The 17,586-nt window shown below is 30.3% G+C and overlaps 4 protein-coding genes across 6 annotated transcripts; 2 read left to right on the top strand and 2 right to left on the bottom strand.

The window, feature by feature from the left end:
- Nucleotides 1–3,880: 3,880 nt before the first annotated feature.
- LOC105259366 (ubiquitin carboxyl-terminal hydrolase isozyme L3) lies at nt 3,881–6,369 on the bottom strand. 2 transcript variants are annotated; one of them, XM_020030023.2, is made up of 7 exons: nt 6,124–6,369; nt 5,980–6,050; nt 5,719–5,847; nt 4,857–5,005; nt 4,602–4,743; nt 4,443–4,518; nt 3,881–4,197 (listed from the first exon to the last, which is right to left on the bottom strand). In XM_020030023.2, the coding sequence occupies exons 1-7, from the start codon at nt 6,275–6,277 to the stop codon at nt 4,052–4,054; spliced, it is 867 nt and encodes a 288-aa protein (XP_019885582.1). In that variant the 5' UTR covers nt 6,278–6,369; the 3' UTR covers nt 3,881–4,051. The 2 variants fall into 2 exon arrangements, with proteins under 2 accessions (XP_019885582.1, XP_011269560.1); XM_011271258.3 differs by having other exon boundaries at nt 6,039–6,050; nt 6,124–6,359.
- A 364-nt stretch (nt 6,370–6,733) lies between these two features.
- LOC105259371 (alpha-L-fucosidase) lies at nt 6,734–9,575 on the top strand. The gene is made up of 7 exons (XM_011271265.3): nt 6,734–6,900; nt 7,604–7,866; nt 8,017–8,268; nt 8,374–8,736; nt 8,840–9,058; nt 9,164–9,387; nt 9,457–9,575. The coding sequence occupies exons 1-7, from the start codon at nt 6,833–6,835 to the stop codon at nt 9,544–9,546; spliced, it is 1,479 nt and encodes a 492-aa protein (XP_011269567.2). The 5' UTR covers nt 6,734–6,832; the 3' UTR covers nt 9,547–9,575.
- Nucleotides 9,576–9,746: 171 nt separating this feature from the next.
- Nucleotides 9,747–11,920, bottom strand: LOC105259365 (cytosolic non-specific dipeptidase). 2 transcript variants are annotated; one of them, XM_011271256.3, is made up of 5 exons: nt 11,675–11,920; nt 11,108–11,558; nt 10,569–10,997; nt 10,021–10,494; nt 9,747–9,930 (listed from the first exon to the last, which is right to left on the bottom strand). In XM_011271256.3, the coding sequence occupies exons 1-5, from the start codon at nt 11,707–11,709 to the stop codon at nt 9,886–9,888; spliced, it is 1,434 nt and encodes a 477-aa protein (XP_011269558.1). In that variant the 5' UTR covers nt 11,710–11,920; the 3' UTR covers nt 9,747–9,885. The 2 variants fall into 2 exon arrangements, with proteins under 2 accessions (XP_011269558.1, XP_025262014.1); XM_025406229.1 differs by having other exon boundaries at nt 11,852–11,914.
- A 556-nt stretch (nt 11,921–12,476) lies between these two features.
- On the top strand, nt 12,477–17,116 carry LOC105259364. Its single transcript, XM_011271255.3, has 4 exons — nt 12,477–12,986; nt 13,119–16,371; nt 16,451–16,565; nt 16,635–17,116. Exons 1-4 carry the CDS (start codon nt 12,967–12,969, stop codon nt 16,814–16,816), a joined length of 3,570 nt encoding a protein of 1,189 aa, XP_011269557.1. The 5' UTR covers nt 12,477–12,966; the 3' UTR covers nt 16,817–17,116.
- Nucleotides 17,117–17,586: the final 470 nt, after the last annotated feature.

Genomic DNA, 17,586 nt, shown 5'->3' with positions numbered 1-17,586 from the left:
TGAGTAACTTGCCTCTAATCTAACAATATAGATACAAAAATGAGGTCACACATACAATTTTATGCGTGGGTTGACCTTAACATGTTCCACCGTAAATGAATGGATGTGATGTTGATCTGTATGCACGAATATATACTTGACTTTTTGAAAGGATTTTCGTTCTATTTTTTAAAGTGCGTACTGTCTTGACGGAAGCTGTAATAATAAATAATTGGAACAAAAATTATTTACAATTCGCACAACAAATAATTGATATGACATTATTTCCTTTTTAAAAAAGGAATAAATAATGTCATATCATTGATTTTCATTTTAATAAATTAATTAATTATTTGTTTTTGCCATTAAATTTTTATATTTGTAATTAATTATATTTTTCTCATTAATGTATCAAAATCTCATTAATTTCATCTCATTAATATATTCAACAAAAATATTTTAAAAACATGATAAAAAAATTTTTTTTTCTTCATGTTTTTAAGTTAATTTTGTTGAAAAAAATATTTCATATTAAAAAATAAAAGGAGATTTACCATATTAATGCATTTGCATAAGATATATAAAAAATTGAATATACGTATTAAAATGACGCACGCTTCTAAAATTCTATCATAAAAAAGAACGCACCTTTTTTTTTGCGTGTAATTGTTTGAGTGTGTTTCTTTTTGCACAATAAAGGATATATGTTATGTTAGTGAATGTCTAAAGATATGTTAATGAATTTATAATAAATCACAAATTATGAACGCAAAATCGTTTAAAGCTTTTCGAAAAGCACGCAAGTAAGAATTTCTTTTGGCGGCTTTCTTATAAACATAATTGCGTTAAATCTTACGTCGCAAAATTTACAAAATCTCTAATGAAATACAAATATCGCGTAGTAGTTAATCGGAAAGCTTTATTAAATTGCCATAATAAATGATTTCATTACTAAGCGTAATATTATCGCACGATTAATAAATCTGCTCTATCATGGCTTATCAGTTTATCAGCCACTGAGACTATTCTACTCAGAATCCGCGCAAAACTATTTCGCAATCGTAAATTTCACCTTGAAATGTTGATATGCGAATGCACAAGTTACTCAATAAGTTACACGTGGCTAAGTCTGTTATCTTGAATTTGAAATGATTCAAATATATTTCTGAATTATCATAAACTATAGTATAAAATAATGTGCTATTTTCTATGTAACTTAAAAATATTATAAATATACTTTTCCTTCTTTTTACTCCATAAATTTCTTGCGAAGATCGTTGTTATTAATTTAAAAAAGAATATTGAACATTTAATGTATATTCTACTAAATAATAAGATATTTTTCGTTGCAATATTTTTTCTACAGAAATCGAATTTTCAAAATCATTATTCATTAAATATTCATTATTCAAAATCATTATTTATTAATTGTATTTTAACGATTCGAGCGATTTTATTTGATCTTATCACTAAGATTTTTATCACTGAAGTTTTAGAGTAATGATAAAAATTGTTAGCAAATCAGCTAGTATGATTGCATTATGATTGCAGGATAATTTTCAAAACAAAGAAACTGATTAAATAGATTATAACATAATCAAATTTGAAATTTATGAAATGTGTTTATACGCTTGTTGAGCATTATCTTCATTCAGGTCAAAGAACTCCGAAAAATAAAATACATAATGATGTTGCTATTAATGCAGTAAATGTTATGGTTTTTACAACATGGTAATTTATAATATTTTGCATAACTTATTTGTTAGAATATAACCGGTCCTCAATGCTAACTGGTCCAGTCCACATAGTCAATGGTGAAATTTTCCACTAGAATGACGCATAATATCTCGAGAGAGATATGTATATCTTTGACACAATATTTCCAAATAATACGTAATAAATAATTCTAAAGATTGTACCATTTGGTTTATCAGAAGATTGGCTCGAAATAATTATTTTTGGCTTTTTCTACGAAAAGATCCCTGTATGTAAAAAACAAATTTGGAATTATTTTTTGCCCCTGCACCTTAAATTGCATAGTATACATTTATAATATTATAAAACATAAATAACATAAATAAAGAAAAAATTTAAATTTTTATGAAGAATATCTTTGTCATTATTGTGCGTCTTTATAGACAAGTTTATAGATAGCATGCTCTATTTTGGAATAATATTACGAATCGTGTTACTGGAGAGGGAATAATTTAATTTTATATTTTAAAGTCACTATTTTGAAAGTCGTGCCAAGATGTATAATCTCTTGGAAGAGGATTCAAAATAACTTTCACTGGTCACTGACCGTTTGTATTTTTGCAATGATAGTGCAATATAATATATTATATAATACAATAACACAATTTTTGCATATAATAAAAATTTAATATACTCTCTCGAAAGATAATGGAATGCTGTAAAAATTAATTATAAACGAACATTTATGCAAAACAGATGTGTTAATAATTTATTATATTCTCCTAGTTGTTTCCAATTAAGAAAAATAAATATTTTTAAATTTTTCAATAAACGTAATTTTGATTAAATTTGTTTTTAAAAAATATAAGTATATTAAATAATTAAATATTCAAAAATTATTTTTATTTAGAAACGCGAATTATCCTCAATCAACAAATATTTGAATCAATCATAATGAAAAGTGCACATATCGCTATTTATGAAATTACATGAATAATTCCAATCAGATATACTATCTTTTATAAATAAATATTATGCAAAAGATATATTATTCCATCAAAATAATTAATATCACCAAAGAGAAAAAGTTTCTCAGATTGTTTCTGTTTATGTTAAACGACATATATTTATTATTAATTGAATAATAATACATATAAACGATAAAATAAAAAAGTAAAATATTTTTTTTAGAATGTTAAAACAAAAATTCGATTATTTTAAGTCGTTTTCGTAGTTTTACGAGTATTTTTCTCTTATAAATTAAATATTTGTAATTATTTGTTGTAATATTAATAAATTTATTTCGACTGACTCTTTACTTTATAAATTGATAAAGAATACGGCTCTATGTATTTAACAACATGATAATTATGAAACGAGCGATAAGAGCCTAAAACCGCGGATGGTATTGCGTATTTTTTTTTTTTTTTTTTTTTTTTTTTTTTTTTTTTTCAAACATTAATTGTTCGCGAAAATTTTTTTTTTTTTTTTTCCTGTCCACATCTCTTCAGGGGGATAAAGAGGGTGTTATAGAAGTCTCAAACCAAGAGAATCTATATCTTGGCATATACACCAAGTAAAATATATGTATAAATATCTTGTGCACAATTAATGTTTGAAAAAAAAAAAAAAAAAAAAAAAAAAAAAAATTACCCAATACCATCCGCGGTTTTAGACTCTTATTGCTCGTTTCATAATTATCTTTACTTTATGTTAATCTTTACCTTTATCAACTGCATAATATCCCAACGTGACGTAAATACGTCATTTGTGAAATATTATTTGTCGAAACTTTATTAATGAAAAGAAAAATGTATGCAAGGTATATAAAGTGATAATAATTAGAAGCGAATGCTAATAAATATTAGCATATTAAATCTATGCCAAATGAAATATTGTATGCTAATTTATAATCAATTCCAATTTGCATATAGAAATATCTCGTTTTGGCAGTCTTTCAGTTTGTTACGTAAGACTCAATGACCTTGACTGACAGTATTTGAAGTTTGTTTTAAAGAGATCTTTGTGTACACATATATAGCATCTCGTACACATGTCACTTTATATTTTCTGATTTTTTTCCGGTCAATTATACGTGTTATACTTTCTATATTATTAATTCTGATATAAAAATTACATATGGGAGAAAATATATTAAAAGTTTCAAGTTTGTAGGATTCTTTCAATAAAAACGGTGCAATAAACAATTGCATATATAAATTTCTTTCATTGACGTGTTACATATTGTCGAAAAAGCTGGCAAAACTGAAAATAAATGCGTTGCCGAAGCGAAATATGTATAACATTGTAACATGTAAATAAATTATTTGAATTTTTCTTAAGTTAGCTTAAAGGCGAATGCATTTGGAGATGGCATTTATTCACTGGCAGTAAGGGCGATCGCCGTGAAACGCACCTCGGTCGGATCGCGCTCCATGTATTCCTTACATACACGAGCAGCATCGTCCAACAGTGTTTCGGGCGTAGTCGGACCGTGATTGATAGGAATAGGTTTCCGACCATCTAAAAAATTTTTGTTATTATAATACATTCTAAGTAAGGTGACGATTAGCTCCATGCTGAAATTGTTGCTCAATAATTGGTAACATCAAGTTTTATTCTATATATATATATATTTCTGATTAAAAGAATTGATGAAATTTATCTATTTGTGACCAAATCAGTTTAAATACCGCAGACGAATAAAATCGCTCTCCTATTATTATTAAAATTTTAACCAAAAAAGTCAATATAGATAAAATATATACCTAGTTCATATAGAGAACCGTCTTTATGTACAAATGCAACAAAATGGTGGTACACTTCCATATCTTCAGTTGGCGCCTAAAGAAAAAAACAAATATGTATACTTATAATTCACGACTTAAGAGGCAATAATTATTTTCAACTACAAAATGACAAAGTACCTCAGTTTGTCCTTCCTGGGCAGATTCCATGTGAGTATCAATAATTTCTTGTGCATTTTCTAGACGTTCTCCACGTTCAGCGTACGAGAGTCCTTTCGTTTGTTCCAAAAATGTCTTAAGAAACCCATCCTCCAATTGTATCCTATAAAAAAAAAGAATATATATACATTTCCGTTTATGTATATATGTGACTTGTGAATTTGATTATAATTGATAAATTGATTATAATTGATTATAATTGATAAAAGTGCTCACACATCCAAATTATTGGCCACACTATGAAGTAACGCAATTGTTCCACATGCATTTGAAATACATTGCTTCATATGGTAAATAGAATCTGGAGCATCACTTTTGCTGTCCTTAACTTCTTCTTCTTCCTTTCCTTCCTCGGTCTTTTCAGTCTAAGAACAATACCAAATTAATTTTATCAAAATCAATGTTTTAATATATATATTAAAATAGGTTCAAAAATGATATTCCCTATTTTATTATGGCGTTTATTACTTATGCATAAAATGGACTTATTGTGTTAAAATATAAGCTAATAATTACTATTTAATATAATTTTCCAAAAGATTAATGCACTTGTCTTACACTCCAGAAGATTAATACACTTGTTGTAGTATGAGTTTTAAAATTTCTTCTCGATGAACTCTTACTCTTGATGTTTAATCATTTTTATAATAATAGTCTGTTTATCTAATCTGTTTATTTATATAATAGTCTGTTTATTTATATACTATTATTCAGAAATCATCTTTCTTCAAAATATTTCTTTAATAGCCCAAACAAATCAAAATTGAAAAGAATTAAATCCAAACTGTAGAGTTCCATAATTTTTAAATCAAATGATTACAAAAGTTTCTGAATTGATGTTTAAATTAAAATCTGACATTATCATGAGAAAAATTTACAAGAATTGTTTCTTTGATACAGTACAGAATGCTATTCAAAAATGACTTAAATATCAAGAGTCAGATTTTGACCAAGAGGGCAATCCATGAATCTTCTCAGATTATATTACATATTATTTTAACACGATAAGTCCAAATTGTAAACAAAAGTTGTAACAAAGTAGAGACTCTTATTTTTTTATCTATTTTAGCATATATACCTTTGCGGGAACAGGATAAAGCAGCATAACAGCAAGAACAGGTCTAGGGATAATCGCCAACAAGTCAGAGTCAAAACTATATACATCGACGATCGCCCATTTCTTCGGAACACCCAACTTGTAGAGGAACTACAAAAATAGATGCTTTATATATACATACATTAAATTTTACAAATTTTAGAATTGCATCGAAAAAAGAAATCGAATCGACCTTTTTTCATGAGAAATACATCATTAATTGAAAAACATGAATTATCGTACGCAAAACTGAAGATGTCGAGGAAATAACAAGATTAATCGATTGAACGTGATGCGCTTACCTTCGTCATAACCTAAAACAGAAAACATGTTCGTATAAAATCCGAAGAGGAATACTCGTTACAATTTGACAAAAAGATCGCTCACCTCTGAATTCGATTCTAAGGGTACCCAAGCCATATTGAATTATGATACTTCGAAAGAGCGAGACAGAAGGAAGTTCCGCTTCGAAACGCCGGTAAAAATATCTATTTATTAACGAGTTTCCCCTGCAGAGAAAGACTTTTTGATTTAAATTCATGCGATCCTATTTTCATGACAAACAAAACGTCAAGTCACGTCAAATCTCGTTTTCGAATCGCGCGATACATCGTCACGAAATAGGATTGTTGCGCGAATATTTCGCACGATACGATTGGTCATGAAAAATGTTATAATACACGGTGTTCGGAAAGTAACTGTACGCTTATATTTTACAAACATTAGAAGAGGCATTTATCAAGCACTATTAAATTCTCTTTCTTCTATGCAGAAGCATATCGCCAAGAGAATTGACGATAAGAATAGTTTTTGATAACAAGATTAAGACGAATTAAAGCTCGTTTACATATTCGTGAAGTCCACATCTTTTGTAAAAAGAAAATTAATTTGCTAAAATAATGTTTGGTGTTTTTTTCTTTTTTAACAAATTAAAATAAATGTATAATTATTTTTCAGACACCCACAATATACATATGGGTGTATCTATTTCTCCTTCTCTGTCATTTCTCTCGCCTACGTGTAATTGTTGGCCATTTACAGATATGTCTCCAAATATAAAAGAATATAATGTGATACATATGTGGAATTAGAAAGAATGCTAAAAAATGTGTCGCAACATAAGATAGATATTTATCTGAAGAGGAGAAACAAATTCTATAAAATGTAATAATATACTCTTTTGGTATAAATAATGGATATAGCATAAACAACTTTATTTTATCTGTATCTCTATACTAGATTACATCTCAAATGATTTTTTATTTATATGTATATAAATGCATGCATTCGACATACAGATAAATACCAAAAATAGAGTGAAATGAGAATGAAAAAATAAGGAGCCTTGAACATGTGATTATCTATCAGACTGATAAAAGATAATGTAATTGATATAGAGATAATATTTGCATTATATGCAATATTATAAAATAAAAATGTTTATTTTTTTTAATTATATGAGAATTATATGAGAAACTTATTGATTATAAGATATGCACAATTATCAATTTGAAATATATAAATTTTTCAAAATTTGAGAGAAAATCTTATTTATACTACTGTAAATTTTTATATTTTTCATAATTCAAATATTAAATATCAAAGATTGAAAACTGATATATTTGCATAAATTATGTTCTAAAATTAATAATAAAAAAACATTCTAATCTCTTTCAATGATTATGTAAAATAATACATTTTCGTAAAAGTGTACATAGTTATATACATAAATTACAAACAATTTATAATCTTTGTCTACAAAAATATATCATTGATCTAATCTAATCTCAAAATAATATACCAATGATATAAAAGACACAAGATACATTGATGTCCATTATTTTCATTACAAGTCTTTTGTTGATAGGATGATGCTGTTTGTACATATTTTGTGCGCTTTGCTGATTCTTTGTATATCAGTGGAGGCATACTTTAATGTGATAGCGAAAACAGATGAGGTCAATTTTGTGCTTTTGACAAAAGCATCCAAATATGTTCCAACTTGGTCTAGTCTAGACAGTCGACCACTTCCACCTTGGTATGATGAAGCAAAATTTGGAATATTTATTCATTGGGGTGTATTCAGTGTACCTAGTTTTGGCTCTGAATGGTTTTGGAATAATTGGAAAGGTTGAATGCTTTTATAAGTTTTATATATTCAATATTTTATATATATACATATATATATATATATATATATATATATATATGTGATATTAATAATTATATGATATATTATATTGTATTTCTTATGCATATTTATTGTATAATATTGCACAGAGGAGACTACAAGTATGAAATATCATGATTTTATGAAACAAAGATATCCTCCAAATTTTACCTATCAAGATTTTGCACGTGATTTTACTGCTGAATTCTTCAATGCATCTGAGTGGGCTGAATTATTTAAAGCATCTGGTGCAAAATATGTTGTATTGACAAGCAAACATCATGAAGGATATACACTATGGCCATCAAGATATTCATTCAGTTGGAATTCTATGGATGTGGGACCTAGAAAGAATCTTATTGGTAATATAGATGTAAAAATAAAAGATAATAGATATTTATAAAAAATATAATCAAATTTGTTATATTAAATATATAAAAATCTTATATATTCTCTGATGAAAACAGGTGAACTAGCAGAAGCTATTCGACATGACACAAATATAAAATTTGGCTTGTACCATTCTATGTATGAATGGTATAATCCTCTTTATTTAACAGATAAAAAAAATAATTTTACAACAGATACATTTGTAACTCAAAAAATAATACCAGAGTTACAAGAGTTAGTAGAAACTTACAAACCAGAAGTAGTTTGGTCCGATGGAGATTGGGAAGCATCAGATTCTTATTGGAAATCAAAGGAATTTTTAGCATGGTTATACAATGAAAGTCCTGTGAAAGACACAGTTGTGGTGAATGATAGATGGGGCAGCAATATACCATGCCATCATGGTGGTTTCTTTACATGTACTGATCGTTTTAATCCTGGTAAGTAAAATTTAAAATTATATAGTACCAAAAAAAAGATTAAAAGATATTATTAAGTTAATAAATATATTTTTTTTAATTAATAAGATTTTGCTCTTTTTAGGTGTACTTCTTTCACACAAATGGGAAAACTGTATGACTATTGATAAAAAATCTTGGGGATTTCGTAGAAACGCTGTTTTATCCGAATATTTAACATTGGCAGAATTAGTGAAAGAATTAATAATCACTGTAAGCTGTGGTGGAAACTTACTGATGAACGTTGGACCAACAAAAGATGGGATCATCTCACCAATATTTGAAGAAAGACTGCGTGGAATAGGTAAATATGCTGTATCTTATCATATTTTTCATTATTAATTACATTATTAATACATTATATTGATCTTTAGATAATTTTATTTATATATAAACTTTTTTTTGCTAGGTGCTTGGCTAGCAGTTAATGGAGAAGCTATTTACAATACTAAGCCTTGGACCGTACAAAATGATACCTTAACAGGAAGCACTTGGTACACACAAAGTAAAGATGAAAAACAACTATATGCCTCAATTTTAGAATGGCCAGAAAATGATATTTTATTGTTAGGTTCGCTTAAAACTTCAAAGAATTTCCAAATACAATTAATTGGCCACTCATCAATTATTTCTGTAAGTATGTTTCTGCTTTTGTCCAATTTTCATAAAGAATGTAATAAAATAATTTCATGTAAATTTTAGTGGAAACAATCCGATGATAAATTAGAAATATATTTACCTGCTAATGCACATAGAGGACAACCAGCTTGGTTATTAAAGATTACAAAGTGATATATAAAATATTTTATATAAGAGAACAATTTGTTTTAGAAATATATATATATATATATATATATATATATATATATATATATTTTTTGCTAAGAATATTTTGTTAGCTTTAAACATTTTTTATGCAAAACCTTTACAAAATATCTTTAAACCTTTATACCTTTAAAAAAAAATTTCTGTAAAGAAAAAAGATGATTAAAAATTCATTATAATTCAATGTTTTGCACTTATAATTAAAAAATTACAGATATCTGAATGTCAGACTGTCTAAATATATGTTTGTAATACGAAATGCCATATAACTTATATCCTTGATAAATAAACTTCAACAACAAAATATTACACTTGAGCAACCTCATATAAGTAAGCTCCAAGTAGTTTTGTCTGCAAATAAAGACATTAATTATAATTTTAAAATGAAAATATTCAGGATTAGTAGATTTTAAAAAATTGCGCTAATTCAATTATACTTACTCCTTGGATGTAGTTATGTACGTTCAATTTTTCGTTTTGAGAATGCGCACCATCATCGCCTTGTCCAACTGGTAGGAGCAATACATTTTTACCAGTAACTTCCTGGAATGTGAGAGTAACTGGAATTGATCCACCTTCACGAGAGAGATCGGGCTCCACTTTGTAAACATGTTGAGTAGCTCTTCGACCAGCCATGTAATTCGGATGTTCAGGATTCTCGGTCCACGGTTTCCCACCGTGATACATATTTACATTCATGTTGTTTGGACTACCCCTGGCTTGCCATTTTTTATTGATATATGCGATTACTTTCTCGGTTGTTTTATCTGGAGTCATATGAGGTACTATCCTGATTGAAAATTTGCCAATAACTTTGCTCGGAATTACAGTTTTCGCTCCTGATTCACTGAAAGCACCCTGTATTCCATGAAGGGATAAACTGGGTTGCCTCCAACGATGCATCAAAAGATGAATCTGCAGGAAGAGATACAAATTGGAATACCAATATGTTTCTAAATATATATGTATATATATGAACATATATATACCTTGTCTTCTTTATGCAACAGTTGCTTAGATCCAACTGTTTCCTTAAATTCACCCACATCAAAATCTATATCTTTATAACTAGCCAATTCAGCTTCAGTTATTTTAGCTACATCATCATAAATACCATCTACCAAAATATGGCCATTAACATCAACCAAAGTATTCATTAAGTAAATCAGATCTGCCATAGCTTCATGTACACATCCACCAAAAGTACCACTATGCAAATCCTTGGCAGCACAAGTAACTTCTATGAAGAAATAGCAGATACCTCGCAGACCATAAGTAATACATGGCTTTTTAGTACCCAGCCAATAGTTATCAGATATGCAGACATAATCTATATTCTTTAGGAAACTGTCTTTCTTTGCCCAAAGAAGCTCATCTAAACCTTCACTTCCACTTTCTTCCATTCCTTCAAAAACAAACTATACAAAAATTTTAAAGATTTAGTACATATACAAAGATAATAACAAAAGAACTATTAATTGATATCGAAGTTGAATATAATATCTTTAAATATCTTATTAAGTAATACCTTGAGATTAACAGGAATATCAATTCCACTTGCTTTGTAAGCTTGCAATGCATGTATCCAACAGAGAACTGGCCCTTTGTCATCAGTACTACCTCGTCCAAAAAGCTTTCCATCTTTTTCAATAAGTATAAAAGGTTCGGTATCCCAGCCATCTTCTTTTAGTGCCGGTTGTACATCCAAATGTCCATACAAAAGTACAGTTTTCTTTTTTGGATCAGACCCAAGATCTCCAAGTAATACAGGAGGAAGCGGAATTTTGCTATCATCAGGAAGAGTCTGTTTGCCTATGTCAACTAATTCTGTAGTTGCTCCAAGATTTTTCAATTTCGCTTCTGCCCAATTCATCATTTTTATTATTTCATCTCTATGATCTGGCCATGCTGATACAGATTTAATAGCTACTGCTTCTTTCAAATTATTTATATATTCCTGCTTATGGTCATCTATATATCTATAAAAATGTGAAAAAAAATAATAGTTAGTTAGGGGCAAAGAAAATTAAATCTATCCAAAAATCTCTCTTAACAAATATATGCATTCATATAAAATATAAGGCACAAAACATACTTAAATAATGTTTCCAATGTTGATGGTAATGCCATGATTGTTAAACAATGGTAATATGTTCAGAAACACAACAGTATCAAAATTAATGCGTCAGCTGGATAGATGTAATGAACACTCACTTCAAACTCCTCCAACAATGCTGATATCAGTAATAACGTGATATCTTATCTCTCATACCTTTTTCCTTTCACACCAGCGAACGAGCGCTGCCTTTGTTATTGTCCAGTCATCTCGAGCCGAGGGAGACAGTATCTACTTGGTATTGCCGTCTCTCTTTTTAATGTATTACCTTAGCTAAAATTATATGTCTGCGCATTAAAGTTGTGTACAGAATTTTTTGGGTGGCACCCGATTGACCACGTCGCCAATTGGCCAATTCAAAATAGGACTCTCTGATTGGTTAATCGTTGCTGGTTACCCTAGGCACAGGTCGATATAATTGGCTGTGGTCAATCGCAACGTGATCAAACGCTCCAATTTTTTCACCAAAAATTTAACAAAATAGAATTTATACTTTATTTTACAAAATAGAATTAGACATTATTTTATTTTTTTTATTGTCGCCATATTTCCTTAAATAATTCATTTCATTACAATATTTTTTGTATATTCATTATTCGAACATATACTGACTAAGGTATGGGCACAGATAGTACATAGTCATGAAACTATAGGAGAAATATACTATAGCATGCTAGTTATTATTTTATTATATATTATTATTTATTATATATTATTATTAAATATAATATATATTATTATTACATTTTAAATATAATATATATTAATTTTATTTTCCAGCATTTAATTATATTCGAGTGCGCATTTACCAGGAATTATGTCAACAATATACGTATTACCACTCAAAGAATAATTTGACATTTGACTCGTCGCGCGCGGACCAGCTTAACCTGACACCTGACTTGTCAAGCCCGTTCCGCGCAAGCGCATTATGCTGTGCAATGTCAAACGAACTGCATCTGAAGTCTCTCTTCTTTCCAATATTTGTTCAAATTACACCTTACGAATCCTAAAAACGAGACAAATTTCGAGCATGATGTCGATTGCTGGGAATGCATCGTGCGAGCGACGTAATCGTGATCATTGATGCGATTCACTTATTCTCCTTGTGTCGTATTTACGCTGATTTGCAGTGACATGCACGCTTGCGGGAATGTCAGTGAATGACGCACCTGCGGCTTCGATAGTCCGAGGCTTTACGGAAGAACATCCAAAGAATTATCGCTTTCTCGTGGAGCCTGCGAACATCAAGAGTCATTTTATTAATATTGATGTGCATGCGATACTCTCGGTAATCAATAATCAGTAATGACGCTTACATGTAATTGTCAACGAAGTAAAAACACTCTGATGAAAGTATAAAAATATAGTATATTATATATATGTATATTATATTATAATAATGTTGTGTTACGCTACATAGGTATAGCATAAAAAGTATAGCAAATATGGTGCGTGTGATAACAGTGCACAATTTCCTGGGGCAAAATGTCACCCAGATCGAGGAACCCACGGCAACGTGCACAGCCACCAGCCAGAGGCGAGAAATGCTTCTGCTGGCATTATCTACACACTGCGTGGAAGTGTGGGAACTGATGAATTCGGATGTCAAATTGCGCACTGTTTTCCCCACAGTAGACATGATCAATCAAATGGTACATTGCGCTAAGGGAGATTACATTGTGACACTGGAATCAAAATATCTCAGAGACACTGTGAGCAATAATCATGCGAATAAAGTCACTTCTAATTTTGTAAGAATTTATGTGAACTGGGCTACGGTGAAGGATCAGAGTCAGCCGATGCGAGCCAGAATCGCCGGACGTGTTACTCCGAGTTTGAATCGACCCTTGAATAGCTTGGAGATGATAGAATTACCTCTAAATATGCAACCTACATTGATCGCCTGCTGTCAGAGCACCGGTAACTTATTAGTAGCCTCAGGAAACACTGCTGTTTTACACGAGTTCAAGATTGAAACGCAACAAGTATCAAAAATGAAATTTATAGATTTTGAATCTAGACCATGGTCCTTGGGATTTTCGTTCGCACCGACACACATGGAAATTGTAGAAGATTTTATAGCAATTATGGATAATGTAAATTTGTCCGTTTTTCGTCTCACAAATTCAATGTACGAAGATATTGACCAACTTAGCTCTTTAGCTTCTACAAATTCCTCTTCTGTCGATAAGACATCCATATCCACAGATTCATCTCTAGTAGAAAATAGTAATAGCCTTGGGAATGAAGATATGTCGCAAGGAACAAATACAAAACATAAATCTATAGATCAAGATTACCAATACATAACATCTGAAAATAATGAGACAGTGATAACTAATGTAAAATCCAAAGATAAAAAGCACAAGAGCACAAAAGGTAGTGCATGGTATAAATTGGAAATCGCTGACTTTAACAAAACAAAATCAAGCAACGATAGAAATTATATAGACTGGGAGTACTTAATATGCAATGAAAAAGATGAAATGCATAGACTAATTACGCATGGAATAATTGATCCCACTTCGCAACCACTTACAGTGAATTTACCATTAATAAGTTCAGAAAGAGCTGGACCAGGTCATGCTCTCAGTCCCTTTATCCTAAATTCAGCAGACATAAGAATCTTCATCAAGACAACTTCGCCTGACATAGGTTGGTCTGAAAATTATATAATAAAAAATTTGTTATGTCTGAAAATCAATGCTGGCAATAATAATATCAAGATAGATGGAATTTTAGATATCTTTAGATGCCTGATATTAAAACCATTATACATGAAGAGAGAATGTAACGTTACTGGCGTGAAGAAATCTATGTTGAAATCTGACAAGTACAGATATTTGCAGGGTGTGAGTTGCTTCGTTTGCACTACACAGGAGGGATACTTGTATCACTTTTCAGCAGCAAGCAATAATTCCCTGGACGCGACGTGTTTGACTACTTATCCATTTACTGCACCTGTTCATCATGTAGCATTGGAACATACAATACTTCATGCATTGACCGAGGCTGGTCTGGAATCCTACACATTACGTCTTTCTCATCATATTGCAAAACTTTCAAACTGCATGGATGGCATTAGAGTAACTTGCCCCAGTATTACCGAACCGGTAAGTCTAATCGGTTTGAGGCCGTTCCTAGGAATACAAAAATTATTGCATACAAAAACTTACATAGTGTTGTTGGCTAAAGCTGATAATTCTTGGACCATGTACTCTCTAAATCTACCTAAACTCGAAAATATATATTTCGACATCTTGAATGCGGCAAAAAATCATAAATCCTCCAGTCCAAGTACTTATCGACATTTGCTGGGAGAAGCACATACCTTGATACGCTTGGCGAAAGATATATCCAACGATCCGGATAATGAAGAACTTGACGATACAATGCATAAAAATGATCTTAAATTGAAGAATCTCTATAATCAATCCTGTGCGTTGCTCGCAGATTACTACATACGATCAGAGATTGAATCGGATTGGGATTTGTGTATTCCTTACTACAAGATGTCTGGATTGAAGCCTTCGGAAGTATTATCTAGAAAGTGTAGTCAGGACGCGCCAGGACTCTTAACATTCTTGACGGATGCGCTTTTTACGATGAAGAGCGGACCCGAGGCGGACGCGCTCTTCCAAGGGTATAATATTATAGAAATCATTTGTAAGCTGGAGAAGGAAGATTTGTTGAAATTGATTTTCAGCAGTCCTGTACTGAGGGAATACGCTACTGAGAAATTAATCAATCTTCTGCTAACACACGAGACCGATGACACTGTCAAACTTGCCTTGGCACTCTTATACATCCAAGCCGATAAGCAGGAGCAAGCGGAGAAGGTGCTGGAACCAGTTTCTGTGCAATGTATTAAGCAGATCATCCTGGCACGTTGGGAATTGCTGTTCGATATAACTGCAATGAAAAAAAGAAGTCCTATGATCCCCACTTTTTCGGATTTTGCTGGTACATTGATGCTTATAAAAAATACCACTTTCGCGGATATTCTCATACAGATAATAGAAGATGAAGGTGCGTTATCGTTGCATCAAATCATACAAGTATTCCTGGAATATTTACCGTCACGAGTTGGAAGAGACGGACACAATGCGGCTGCTACGTTGCAAGTTTTTCTCGAAAAATATCTACATGATTATTTCAGCTCGAAGTCTATGATTGAGTGGCCATCAGTCGTAAATAAAAATCAGATACGCTCGGACTTTGCTCTCGTCGAAGCGTTCAAATTGTTAGTGCGATCATATCTAGGTAAATTAACTCAAACAAAAGTATATAAAACTGATTTCCAAGATGATGAGGAGAAGAACGATAAGGAGTACTTTATGTTCGCCAAGTATCGACCCAGCTATTTGAATAAAATGCCACCATATGCTAAAGATTATCAGAAAATTTTAAACATGAACGATTTTAAAGATTTGACAAATCTTAATAATGCATCCGAAAGCGAAAAGATTATACCTAAAGAATTGTTTAAATTGCAATCTGTATTGTCGTGTGAATTTTTACCAGTTGAATGTTTGCACGAAGTCAAGCAATTCCTTGAAACGCAAAATATTGATGGAAACTTATCTCTCAAGACTTTATGCATTCAAAATACAGAAGAAGTAACGACAATTCTGATGGATAATTGTCCACAGGCTATAGTACAATATGCAAAGGTATTTATGATATACATAATACTCTAGATTCAAATGTGAATCTTGCCCGAATATTTATTTCATTGTTTTTCTATTTCAGGATAAATATACAAAAGATACCGAATGGAAATATCTTATTGAATTAACACAGGATAAAATTGCTGCCTCAATGATGCAACAAGAATTACAGCTCTTATATACACAGATTATGAAGGGTAAGTTAATATATATAAATAATATATAATATATGTATAATAAAATAATCTCTTTTCTCAAATTTATAGAGATCTTGAACTATTTGCCGCATACGTTACCTATGAAAAGTCTTCATCGCGTCTTGCCTCGAGATGACATGGCAACGTTTCAACGATGCACCGAAATGTGCAATCAAATAATGCACGCGGATCACGTAAAATCGTTGATAATGGAAACTGGACAACAACTTTTAACAACTCTAAAGTTGTGAAGATAGGAATATTCATTAAATATTTATTAGCTAATTTCTAGTCAAAAAAATGATTGAGGAATTACAAATATAAATTCCAATATCACGTTTTAACAATTATATTACGAAAGACTACTTTATGTGCACTTATAATCGCAAATTAACTATTTCTACGAATGTTTCAGACATATGTTCCTGATCAATGTAGCCACATAAGCTAATGTTCGTTAGTTAATAGTTGTGCTAATGCACCCATTTTTAATAATGAATAATTGTCATTAATTATAAAAAAGAAAAGCTCGGAAACAAATACTAGAAAAAGAATTTGTCTATAATTAATTGTTGAATCGTGTTTTATATAGATATATTGCGACTAAAGATATAAAAAGAATCTGTTCCAGAGGCGCAATAATTTTAATATACAAATTTGACAAATATTAACGTAAACCAATAATATTTGAAGCATATTACTTCTACAAAAAGTAAAATTTATGGAATATATTAATTATATCTTGTTGATTTTAATTTTATGAGGAAGAGAATAAAAAAGTCTAACAAAAGGAAAATTACCTTCATTATAGCAAAGTGTGTTAAGCATCGAAAACACTCACACACACTATGCTTGAGCAAACATAGATGCGTGCACAAGGTTTTTAATTAAGTTATATATAAATGTGTGCGTTATTATCTATTATCTATAATCTATTATGATATGAAAACAGTGCGATATTAATGCTTATAAAAATACATGTAGATGAAAACCAAAATTAAGAAAATTACTGTAATTATAT

Source organism: Camponotus floridanus, unplaced genomic scaffold, assembly GCF_003227725.1.
Source record: "Camponotus floridanus strain SB8 unplaced genomic scaffold, Cflo_v7.5 scaffold136, whole genome shotgun sequence".
Taxonomy (NCBI): domain Eukaryota; kingdom Metazoa; phylum Arthropoda; class Insecta; order Hymenoptera; family Formicidae; genus Camponotus; species Camponotus floridanus.
This window is presented reverse-complemented; position numbering and strand designations above follow the sequence as displayed.